The sequence below is a fragment of the Emys orbicularis genome, chromosome 6 (assembly GCF_028017835.1).
Source record: "Emys orbicularis isolate rEmyOrb1 chromosome 6, rEmyOrb1.hap1, whole genome shotgun sequence".
Taxonomy (NCBI): domain Eukaryota; kingdom Metazoa; phylum Chordata; order Testudines; family Emydidae; genus Emys; species Emys orbicularis.
In genome coordinates, this window is record NC_088688.1 from 76923841 (window position 1) to 76935720 (window position 11880).

The window sequence follows — 11880 nt, forward strand, 5'->3', positions numbered from 1 at the left end:
CCCAGAACAACCAGGAGGAGGCGCCAGTTCAGCAGTGAGTGATGTGCTCCGTGACATAGTAATTAAGCAACGTCCAAATGAGATCAGTGTAATTTCTGTGTAATGTTCATAGGCTATGTTAAGCTAAAATACAAAGGGAACACTGATTTTGTTCAATGTACATATGCTTTTTACAAAACAATTTGTGGCCAGACATAGTTAAGGGTTATTGCTTGAACACCAAGGGAGCTAACGTGAAACAGTAAATGAGGTGTTGCTGGAAGAACTGTTCTGGGGGGCCTTGCTGTAGCAGTGAGAAGGTAATACATAAGTTCATGTGGTTTTTTTGTTTTGTTTTTAACAAAGTGTTTCAAGGGCCCCTCAGCAACCTGTTCAACAGCTTTGTGTGAATACTCTGTATGGCAATTGGATAAGCATCAGGAGGCTTGTGACTGCAAATTCAAGAAGGGAGTTGAGCCAGGGAGAACAGCTAGGAATCCAGGTAGGAGCAGCAAGTTTAAAATCCCTATAAATCAGTGGTTCTCAAACTTGTACTGGTGACCCCTTTCACATAGAAAGACCCTGAGTGCGACCCCCCGCCCCCCAATTATAAAAACATGTTTTTATATTTAACACCATTATAAATGCTGGAGGCAAAGCAGGGTTTGGGGTGGAGGCTGACAGCTCGCAACCCCCCATTTTAATAACCTCGCGACCCCCTGACCCTCCCGACCCACAGTTTGAGAACCCCTGCTATAAATCTTGAATTCAAGAGTTCAAAAACAAATTTTTCTAACAAGAATTTTAGTAGGTGTTCTGTACTGGAAGAGGAATGGATTTTGATAAACTATTGTAGGTTCCTTCCATCTGAAATGGTTCTATGAATCGGATGGAAGATTGAAGAAAATAGCTTAATTACAAGTACTTATAATTTGAAAGCTATGCAGTTGTAATTAGCAAAATAATCATTCCCATTTCGCCCACACACAAAAAACCTCTAAATTCCATCTGTAATCCAAACTAGCACACTCCATACTAAATATAAAATTATACACTTACAAAGTTTGCATCACTAGAACTCATTTGGCAATTATCTATTCAATGCAAAATTCACCCCTAGATACCATAAACCTATTTGCTAATATTAATTTTATGAGTGTAAAGTAGTTACAAAGAAAGAGGAATATACTTACGGTGAAATTGTGCAGCCAGAGGCATATGCATGATGGCCTGTATAGCGGATATCACAGCGTACTACATTGTTGGAGTAATCGGACTCTGGTACCAAATAGCTGGGATTTACACTAACCTTGAAGGAAAGAAAATGCCGTTTACAACTGGGTTTGGATTGATAACCTGCTGTGCTGGCTTAAAGGGATTTATAATTATGATTTCTTAACACACCCCATACCTTCAGTATGTAGTTTCCAGGTTTTACATCTGTAATATCAATCCACTGGCAATCTATGTCAGCATTGTAGGTGTCATAACAGCCAGGGCTTAGTCCCTAAAAATATGCAAGCAAAGGAGTCTAAGGAATATATTTTCAGAAATCAACATTAGCACCGTCAAAAAATTCAGGTAACGCCACGATGCTTCCTTCGTGCACATCATTGGGGGGGGGGGGGGGAAAGGCACCAATGAATGAGTTAAGCATTGAATCTGAACTTTCTGGGTTTTGTTTGTTTAAATAGTACTGCCTAGCTCTGACAGAGCCGTTGTATTGACTTTTCGTTGTTTCTACCACATAAGAAAATTAAAGATAAAACTATTCATAAATAAGCATTGTAATTACTGGTACCTATCTGAGAGACTGGAGCATCATTTACAAGCTGTTCTGCTCTTTTGGATAAATAGGTATTTGTTATAGCTGGTTGGAAAATAGGGGTTGTTTTTCATGGAAAGTTTTGGATGAAAAATAAAAAACAAATATTTTGGCCAAAAACAGAAATATTTCAATTCTGAAATGCTGCTGCAGGGGCTCCTGGAATTTGTAGTTCAGGTGTTTCATGTTCCCATTCTTAATAGACTGGGCTTAATCAAGGGACTATATCTCCCATGATGCACCACTGTCTCCCCTCTTGCTGAGGGGAGGCTGTGCATCATAGCACATCATGGGAGATATAGGTTGGAATCCCCAACCAGACTATAGGGGATAAACTATCCCCTGACCCAGCATGGTTCCATTTCAGAATTAATTTTTTTTCATTTTTCAGGTGATCAGTTTGATTAAAAATCAAAATTTTCTGTGGAAAGCAGACACATTTTCCAGAAAATATTTTGTTGAGAACCCAGTTTTCCAGCAAAACACTGTTTCAATGGAAAACTTTGAACTAGTCTTACTATTTATACACTTTTTTTTAATATAATAGGTATTTACTGATTACATATCCCTGAAATTTAAAATCGTTATATTTAAGTACTATCTGACAGTATTACCTAAAGTGTCGCTTATTTGCAAGGGGTGAAGGAATCATTTCAGAAAAGATAAGAACTGACCAAAATCTACACCTAAAACTCTGAATTTCAACTGAATGGCTTTTGAGGTTCAGAAAGTTTTGGCTATCATTTTTCCTATTGTCTTTTTTCATGTACCACTTTCTGGTTCGGCTTGGGACCAGCATTGCTGAAATATTATGAGGGAGCCTGTTCTCACAGTATTTTCAGCCTGACAGGAAGCAGGAAGTACTGGAAATCTTGCGATAGTTTAATCCTGGATTTGCAGGCCCAAGAAGCGTGGGTACAGTTCAAATAAACATCTGAAATTTTGACTAAACACCTGTGATTTTTTCCTTACCTATTTACCTGATTAATGAAACCAAAGGAGTTATTTTGGTCCATTGGGGAGAAACATACAAGGCCACTTGAAAAGTTTGGTAGATATAAGGAGGATCCTGCATGAGACAGTACAGCAGCGATAAAGTCACAGACATACTATTTGCAAGTGCCATTTTAGATCCCTTCTATCTGAAGACTAAGTTCTTATAGCTGCTGCTTAAGACTTAAAATCTTAGAGACCAATTCAGCAAAAAATATTCATTACTGTTTTTGTGGGATAAGTTGGGGAGGGCTACACAGCTCCTCTTTCTTGTCCTGGCAGCTCCATTTTAAACCATTTTCCTTCTAAATTTATTTGAATATAAGAAAAATCAAGAAAGAACTTTGCTCCGTGAGTTAGGACATTAGATGCGTGCTCAATGAATCCCATTCTCCAGTTCCAAACTCATTTATGTGAATTTAATTGCCATTAGAATCTTGGATTACCTCAAAGAAGAGTGTTAGCTTTGGCCATAGATGAACTCTGCATCCAATGCAAAGAGTAAAGTACTCTCTTGGCATAGGAAGCTCGCAGAGTTCAAGGGCTAGCTTTGTATTTTATTTGTCTATGGCTTTACTTCTGCAAAAAATGGCCTAATGGGGTTTTTCTCTTCAAACAAATACAGGTTTTGAAACATCAGAAATGTCTGCAAGAATTCAGAGGGTATCCAAAACGGCAGCAGAGGTTTTTCCAGATCTGTGTGTCCAAAAAACCTCCCACTTTGTTGCTAGGAATATAGGAATTGCCACACTGAAACATATCAATGGTCCATCAAGTTTGGTATCCTCAGCAGTGGCCAATATAGGATGCTTCAGTGGAAAATGAAAAATCCTCATAAGGCACTTAACTATGCAAGACAAAGCCATGCAGGAATTTCCTCCTGACCCCAGCTGGTAATCAGCTTATGCCCTACTTGCACGTGCCAAGTTTGAGGCTGGAGCAAAGTTTTACAGTCCAATTACAACCCCTAAAAATATGGGTTTACAGTGGAAATGCTGACACAGCCTTGACTCTAGTGACACAAGTACTCCAGCTGTAAAATATATATATGTTAGGTGAACGCTGTAACCTACACAAAGGAGACTATTTTTAAAACCCCTTCACAAACTTTACATATTGTAGATAAATCATTATACAGTACTTAAGATTTAAATGTGGACACATCCACCATGGGATAATATTTGGCATTTCTCAGGGATAAAATTACTACCTCTGCAGAAAAAGGGATATAGTTTGCCCATGATGTTCACACAGCTCCCATTAATTTGAATGTCTGTTACAGATATGCACAGAGCACGATGCGGTGGTGTACTGAATCCCCTCAAACCCCCTTTGATAGCATTGGGAACTGAGGAAACAGACGACAGAATGTGGATTGGGATGAGACAAGTGGAGTAAGACCTTAAAGGATTTCTTTACTGCCCCTAATCCTGGGCCTGCTGTCTGATGGCCAGTCCCCCAATCTAAGTTAGAGTACCTTGAGGACTGTTTTAATGTACATCAGCTGCCAATGGCTCCAGGGGACCTGCCAGGGTACAAGAAAGCCCCAGCCACGCACTTCCAGCAGCCACACCCCCTACAGGGCTGTAGTGGAAGGAGACTACAAAAGCTGCTATGCTGGTTTTATGCCACCAGCGGATTTCCCCTACCCTGGGGTGATTATCTCATAGCTAATTAAGGCACCTGAGCATTGGGGCCTATAATGTTACATAAAATCTCTCAAGTAAGGTAAACTGCAAGAAAGAAAATCTCTTGGTTCTTTGGAACCATCTCTTACCTGTGTATGTGCTGTACATGCATATCTTCTATAATATCCATAATCACAGGAGGTATCTTCAAGACAAAAACTTGCTTTGTGCCCTTCAGCAACTCTCCGATGTGAGCCTGCTTCCAGCAAGTCATAGTGGCTGAATTCGTCCATGCTGTGGTAATGTCTGTTAGACCACAGGTCAGTTAGTAGAGGCAGATCAGATTTTGCCAAAACCTTATTAAATCATGTTTCCTATCTAATCTACCTTATAGTGCATCCTGCCAAATTTTGTTTCTTACATAAAACTAATGGGTTAATATATTTTTCTCAGTGGCACCATTGTTAAATTTTTTTTATTGTATAAAAACACAACCTTCTAAAAACAAATCACATTTTAATTTGTTAAAGGAATGGCTCTGCATTGGCTTTGTTTTCCCAAAATTTCCTGTTTTCTCTTTTTCAATAACACTAGCAAGCACTTGAACCACTCAAATATGAACAGTTTATCTTGTAATGTTTGCCTTCAGGCACAGTTTGTTTGGCTAGGAATGCTTACCTTACATACTGTAAATTCTAGGCAAGTTTGCTATTTCTGGAAGGAGCTGAAGGGTTGTGGTTATTTTTCCACTTCCATTGTCTCCCAAACATGTGACATTTTATAATTATATTTGCAAACAATCTACTCTGCTTAGAGATTCTTCCTTTATGTACTAATATTACAGATTGGATTAGTTGAAGGAATTGCTATTTACATTCAAATATATAAACTGACATTCAAAGTCTTGCTGGTTTGATAATGTTAAGGTGTTCTGCAAAAACATATTTTTGCTTGTTTCACAGTGTGCACTATTCCCGTGAGTGTGTGAGAGAGAGAGAGAGAGTGTGTGTGTCAGTCCTAGGTCTCACACACTAGCTGTGACGCACCTATTTGTTCTATGGTTCTACTTTTCTCACATAGATGGAGAAAGCAAACTAGCAAGAGCTAACAAATCAGCAGCTTGTCTTTGTAGCATTCTGCTACTGTTGCTTATGTAAGATTTTTAGCAAGCTGTGTATATGTAAAAAATTAAATAAAATATAGTTCGAACACCTTTTAATGAAAAATAAACATACATTTTATATATATACATATATAATATATATATAAAATCACCAACTAAAAACTTGGATGACAAGGTGACTCAGAGAATGATGATGATTAAACAGTACCATCTGATGGCAGGTCATTTGAGAAATGAATTGGTTGTTATAGTTCATCTACTAATGGACTATTGTCAACATCATAGAAACCATCCCCACAATTGGCATTCTTGTTGGCAGCGTATTCAAAGTCCAAGAATTGGATGAGTATTGAAAGAACTACATTCGCACCCTGGTCAGTATGGTTATAGGGCCTATTGGCAGGGCAAGGATTACCTGTTCTGTGGATGAAGGATTTCAGTTTGCAGTGCTATCAGTCTGTCACCTTTGTAAGTATCAATTTCACATTACATTTTTTAAAACTAAAACACGTTCACAGAGCGAGAGGGGTTTTTTTGGACTTTACCAAAGGCTTGTACACTGAATAAAACATCTGCCTTTCTAGGTCTGTGTTTAAAAGACTTCATTTGAATTGATAGTAATTGTTCCATCAGGAATAAACAATTTTACAATTGGACATATTGCTGCAGGCTTGATCCCAAGCCCCTTGAAATCAATGGAGAAATTCCACTAACTTCAAAGGGTTTTGGATCAGGCCCATGGCAACCTCTGTGGTATGTATTTAGATGGAATTCAGTGTTCAGTCATCACTTTATCAATGAATACATTATTTCTGTCGTATTAAAATTAATCATTATGTACACACAACTGTAGAGTCATATTTTAAATAAATTGAAGAAAATACATGTACTTTCCTAAAGTATCACAAACCTGATATGAAATATCTAAATTTAGGACAAGATTTCAAACTCATATACACCAAGCCTCTTGGAAAAGACACAAGTGCACATATGCAGTTTTATTAGGTCCCAAAATGTTACAAATATTCTCCAGTGTTTGTCTTGCCAAGTGTCTGTCAATGTTCGTCTTGCAAAGGTGATATTGGTGCACTGTATATCAGAGCTCAATAGTATCTATTGTGGCATCACTTTTTATGTAAAACTCCAGTTCTTTTCAGCTGAAGATGATAATGAGATACCACCCTAAGGCTTCATATAGGTACAACTGCTTATTAAGGACCATTCCAATTCCTCTTTTCAATATTGAGGAAAATGTGCCTTGTCTCATGAAATAATGGCCCTTTAGAGGACCAAATGACACATTCAGTATTTGAATATTCCTTTTTTTTTTAGTGAATGTGTAAGTAAAAAATACATTTTGGGGCATTAACTATAATTGTAACTTTTTTTTTTTTAAGTTCACTGGTTAGTTCTTTAATATACAGGTAAATGGACAATAGACTTATGCAAAATTGAATTCTATAGATGGGATATGTGACCGAATATTCTAAACTGATTTGAGATTGCATAGGCTTCCAGATCGTCACATTTGTATGTGAGTATGAACTATTTATTTTCATTTGATCATTTCAATTCTTCATCCTCACATGTGTAGCTATATAATGAGCTATTACCATAAAATGGGAGGGAAGAGCAAAATCTTATAGCTATATTTCCCCTAGATAGTAACAAAACATATCACATTACAATTAACAAATGACAAATTAAAAAGATAAGTAGAAGGTACCATACTGGGCACTTCACTCACTGGTGACAGCTGTGCCACTCCCATGAATATCGGGGTCTGCTTGGTAGGAAGTCTGATGTGCCTTGATTTTTCACTCTTTGGGGGAATCTCAGAAGCACTCGAGTATCATAATCTCTGACATCTGACCTGTAAGCTGAACTGCAGTGATGTAAAAAGAGGCATAAGTATATTTACAAAATATTAAACACATTCAAAATTGCTGCTTCTTGGCTTATGATCTAGCATTCAACCTTCTGTGACTAGATGTCATAACTAGCAAGTTGCTGAGCACCCTCAACCCCATTAATTTAAATAGCTGAGGATGCTCAAGAATGCTCAATGGTGTACTTAGGAGCTTCTGGTATTGGATGCAGGCTTTAGTAACTTTCTAGGACTCAGTCTTTTTGTTGATGTTAGTTTTGTCACTGATTTCAGTAAGAGCAGGATTTTGATACCTGATGAGCACTGGTTAGAAACGCTTTGATATTTAGGGAAATCAATGGTGTTTAACAATAGCCAAGAGCATAAGATCACTTTAACAATGGATAGCTGTAAAATGTCCTTGTTTGGCATGAAAAACTGTTTTTCAATAGTTTCTGTAAAACAAAATATCTTGTAGTTGATCTCTTGGCCACAGTAGATTTTGTTTCCATTGTAGTTTAAAAGGCTACAATCAAGACATTTTGATCCCAAATTATAATTTAACTCTTTAAATATCTGATTTTTAACTATCAATTTACTAACAAGAACCACATAATCAACCTTTTGTGCTCCCTTTGCTGGTTTTCCTGCAGCAACCTAACAAAAATGATTCCTTAATGCTATGCTACAACCAGTTTATGAAATTGGTGAATAAACAGTTGTTTTGCATGGTAAGGTACTATATAAGTTAAATTTATGAAACTCAGCTATGTTCATTTCAGTTCCAGTCAAAACAGGAAAAATCCCTGTTTGCCAAGTGGATAGACAACTCACTAGTAAAGATTTTTTTCAAAATTCTAAGAGATTATCGCAAATATTTTTCTGCTAGATTGTCTCACAGATGAGCAGCTGGTGACTTTTTAAAAATGAAACAATGATTTATTCATGTTAACGGAGAGAGTTGAAAAAGACCAGATTCCAAGGATTTTCAAAAGGGACAAGTGATTGGGTGTATCTAGCCTCAGAGAGGTTTAGAGGCCTGATTTTCAGAAAGTGCAGAGTACCTACCCTTTGGAAATCAGGCTCCTTTAAGACATCTCAAATGAGCTAAGCTCTACCAAATGGAGGCACCCAAAAGCACTTGTCACTTTTAAAAACATTGGTTAGTACATTACCCTTTCTTGTTGTCTGTTGTTGAAACATTATAACGAGGCCACAAAAGAAGCTAGACTCAGGACCTTTATCAAGCCCTCTATCTTTAACTTCCCTCCTGGTTTCCTTGCTGTTAGGTACCCAGGTTTGAGGCTAACATAAAGGAGAAGTCAGCAGAGATGCCTACCTTGCCAGACAGTTCTCCTCGGCAGCGCATCTCAGGCTGTACATGGACACCCTTTGGACATATGTGGATGCCTGGATGTAATAGGGATCCGGGACTAAGTCAGGGAGACCTGCAGTTCATCAAACCAACCACACAACAGCACGATCAAACCCAGAACATGTCTGCCAACATTTTGTTTCACTTTCAAGCATTACTTAGGAGTTATTTTGGCCATAGGCTCCTGCCACCCTTTAGGTCACAAGAAGCATTTAAACTTCTCACTTGACAGGCACAGCCTATTGTTTGCAGCCAGCCTCTCGCCTCATAAATCCTCTCGGGCCCCTAAGACTACCATATGATCCTAGGAATCCTAGGACCATGTCAGATTTTTGCCTCGTGTGTGGGGCAGGCAGGGCTGGTCATTTCTCCAGAGCATGCTGGGATGTGAGCCCACTGCCAAAGCCTATCGCTATGTGCTGTGCTGGCGTTTGGGTTGGCTGTGGGCTGAGGCGGGGAGGGCTGTGGGAAATAGCGGAGAGCCCAGCTAAGAGCTGGCGGCGGGGCCCCTGCTGGAGCCTGGGGCGAGGTGTTACTGCTCGCGCTCGAGGGGTGCGGGGGGCTCTTACCATACTGGAAGTAGCCGGTGCCATAGCCGGGTCTGTACCTGCTGCCCTGGCGGGGTCTCTCGTAGGTGTCGTAGTAGTTGTAATAGGGGTTGTCGTCCGTGTACTTGTAGGGGTTGTAGGGATCGTCTCCTACCATGGCATCTTCCCGGCCGCCTCTCAGATTGCTCAGGGGCGGGGGGCTGCCGGGGCTGGTGCTGTTGCCCCTCCTGGGGCCGACGCCTGAGCTGTGGGGGGCACTGGGCCGAGACGCCCCCTGGGGAGGGCTCCTGGCTGAACCGTTCGTGGCTTCCTGGCTCCTCTGCCCTGCGGTGCCGCCGGGGGGCGGCTGGTAGCCGGCTTGAAACCAGTGGCGAGCCCCCGAGCCCCTGCTGGCGGTCCCGGCCGGCGGTTGGGCAACGCCGGCTTCAGCAGCAGCAGCAGCCCCCCGCGGGGCGGTGGCGTTGTTTCGGAGCAGCAGGATGGGGCTGCCAGCGGCCGCTGCCTGCCGGCGCCGGGGCGGCTGGTACTGGGAGGCCAGGCTCAGCAGGCTGTACACCTGCCCGTTGTTCTCCCACTGAATCCTCTGCCTCCAGGCGGCGGGCGCCGGCGGGTTGTGGCGCGGCGGCGGCGGCTGGCAGCCGGCGGGCCAGGCGCAGCTCAGGTACACCCACACCTGCAGCGGGGCGAGCAAAGCCGCTGGCAGCGCCACGTGCATCTTCCCCGCTTCAATAGCCCCGGGCAGGCGCGAAGGTCGCTCGCCAAACGCCGCTGGCCGCAGCCAGGCTCAATCCCCGCCGGCGGGCCGGGGAGGCAGAGACCTTCCGAAAGGAGGGAGCTTGTCCGCTCCAGGGGTGTTTACAGCGCACGGCTCTGAATAGCAGCAGCAAACAACCCGCCTCTCATCGTCCTCCGGCTTTCTCTGGGGTCTGGACTGGAGGCGGGAGGAGGAGGGCTCAGGGATTTTAAACTTTCTGGCACATTTGCAAAGTTACACAAGCCCGCCTGGCGGGCTGCTCCGCCGCTGTTTGCTCACGTAATGCGATGGGGAACGTGCGAGTCTGACAGCGCCTCACATCTGTCCCGCCGCTGCCTCCCCTCTTCTGCCCGCGTTCACAGAGCCTCTTTGCAGGGGGAAGAAGACAAAGGGGCCCCTCCCTCTCTATATATACACCTCTAGCTGCACGTCTCAAGCTGGGGCGAGCCTGCAGGCATCTCAATGCACTCAGACACACACGGCCTGCCAGGTCGTGGGGCAATGCCAAAATATGCAAAGGAAAAATGCTATTAGCTCATCAGCACTGGAGAGACTGGGGTGAGCGCTTAGTAAGAGAGGAAACATGTTTCTGGGAAATATTCTGGCCAAAACATCTCCCACAATATGGTCACTGCTGAGGATTTAAGTAACAGTCAAGTATCCTTAATGCCCTTTTAATTGAGGTAAACCCCTCAGTAAATAAACTCTTGCCTATCCATTTCTGGATTTCTGCATGAGTCACACGAGAAATGCACTACAACTTTGCCTCCCAGAGTAAGTGTTCATTGGAAAATGAAATTTCACATGGGAGAGACTTAGCCCATCAGCAGAACAAATAAACCTGGCCAGACAAGTGTCCCCTAAAGCTATGCTTTCCCTGGAAGAGCTGGGAGAAGAGGAAAGGTATTTGATCTGACTTTTTCCCCTTCCTGCTTTAAAAAATGTGTAAACTCTGTGTTTGGATCAGATCAGACCGTTTCACTGTCTGGGAGTAACTAAACATCCATGAAGCACAGACAAACTCCAGACTGGTGTGTTTTCAGTGGCTGTTACAGGTGCAAATGTTTGCTAATGAATCATTTCAAAGGAATGGGACAGAATCAGCTCTAGTTTGTTGGTGAGGATTTTTCACACGACCCTGTCAGTCCTGGGTCAGTGCCAAGCTGGAATTTCTTGCCTCAGTTAAATAGATTCTCTTAACTCTCCTGAACCTTCAGGTTAGCAACCTGCTAACAGTGCCATGCAAAGCTGGTTCCGGACAAATTTGCCACCTACTCTTTGCAATAACATAAAAATTGTCCATTTGTACAGTACTGGTTATAACAATTTCAGTATAAATATTGGACTTGATCCTACAATACAAGGATGTTTAAGCTATCATCCAATTAATAATAATAATAAATAAGAATTAATACCTTTTGTATAACACTTTACTAGAAGGAGTCCTATTAATTTCAATGGATGAAAAGTTAAGCATGTGCATTTGCAGGACCTGGGGCCTTTGTTAGATAGATAAAGGAGCACTAAGGCCCATTATTGCCACATATGCAAAATAATTTCAGTGGAATTGGTGTTAGAAATGGTGGTAGCCTTAGTGCAGACAGGGCTCTCTCCGCTGGACTGTTTTTTACAACCAGGGCCAGCTCCAGGCACTAGCCTGGCAAGCAGGTGCTTGGGGTGGCTGCTCCGGAGAAGGGCGGCAGGTCCAGCTATTCGGCGGCAATTCGGCGGACGGTCCCTCACTCCTGCTCGGAGCGAAGGACCTCCCGCCGAATTGCCGCCGCAGAT

General features: G+C 42.2%; 1 protein-coding gene across 1 annotated transcript; it reads right to left on the reverse strand.

Annotated features, from left to right (window-relative positions):
* Positions 1-1168: 1168 nt before the first annotated feature.
* LOX (lysyl oxidase) lies at positions 1169-10053 on the reverse strand. Its single transcript, XM_065406870.1, has 6 exons — positions 9360-10053; positions 8755-8863; positions 7296-7433; positions 4575-4731; positions 1391-1486; positions 1169-1288 (listed from the first exon to the last, which is right to left on the reverse strand). Exons 1-6 carry the CDS (start codon positions 10051-10053, stop codon positions 1169-1171), a joined length of 1314 nt encoding a protein of 437 aa, XP_065262942.1.
* Between the last annotated feature and the right edge of the window lie 1827 nt (positions 10054-11880).

Excerpts from the sequence above, each read along its gene's own strand:
- LOX (XM_065406870.1), bottom strand. The coding sequence starts at position 10,053 with ATGCACGTGGCGCTGCCAGCGGCTTTGCTCGCCCCGCTGCAGGTGTGG. Across the intron at positions 8,864-9,359 it reads CACCGGCTACTTCCAGTATG|GTCTCCCTGACTTAGTCCCG; the intron begins GTAAGAGCCCCC and ends GATGAACTGCAG. Across the intron at positions 1,487-4,574 it reads CATGTACAGCACATACACAG|GGACTAAGCCCTGGCTGTTA; the intron begins GTAAGAGATGGT and ends GCATATTTTTAG.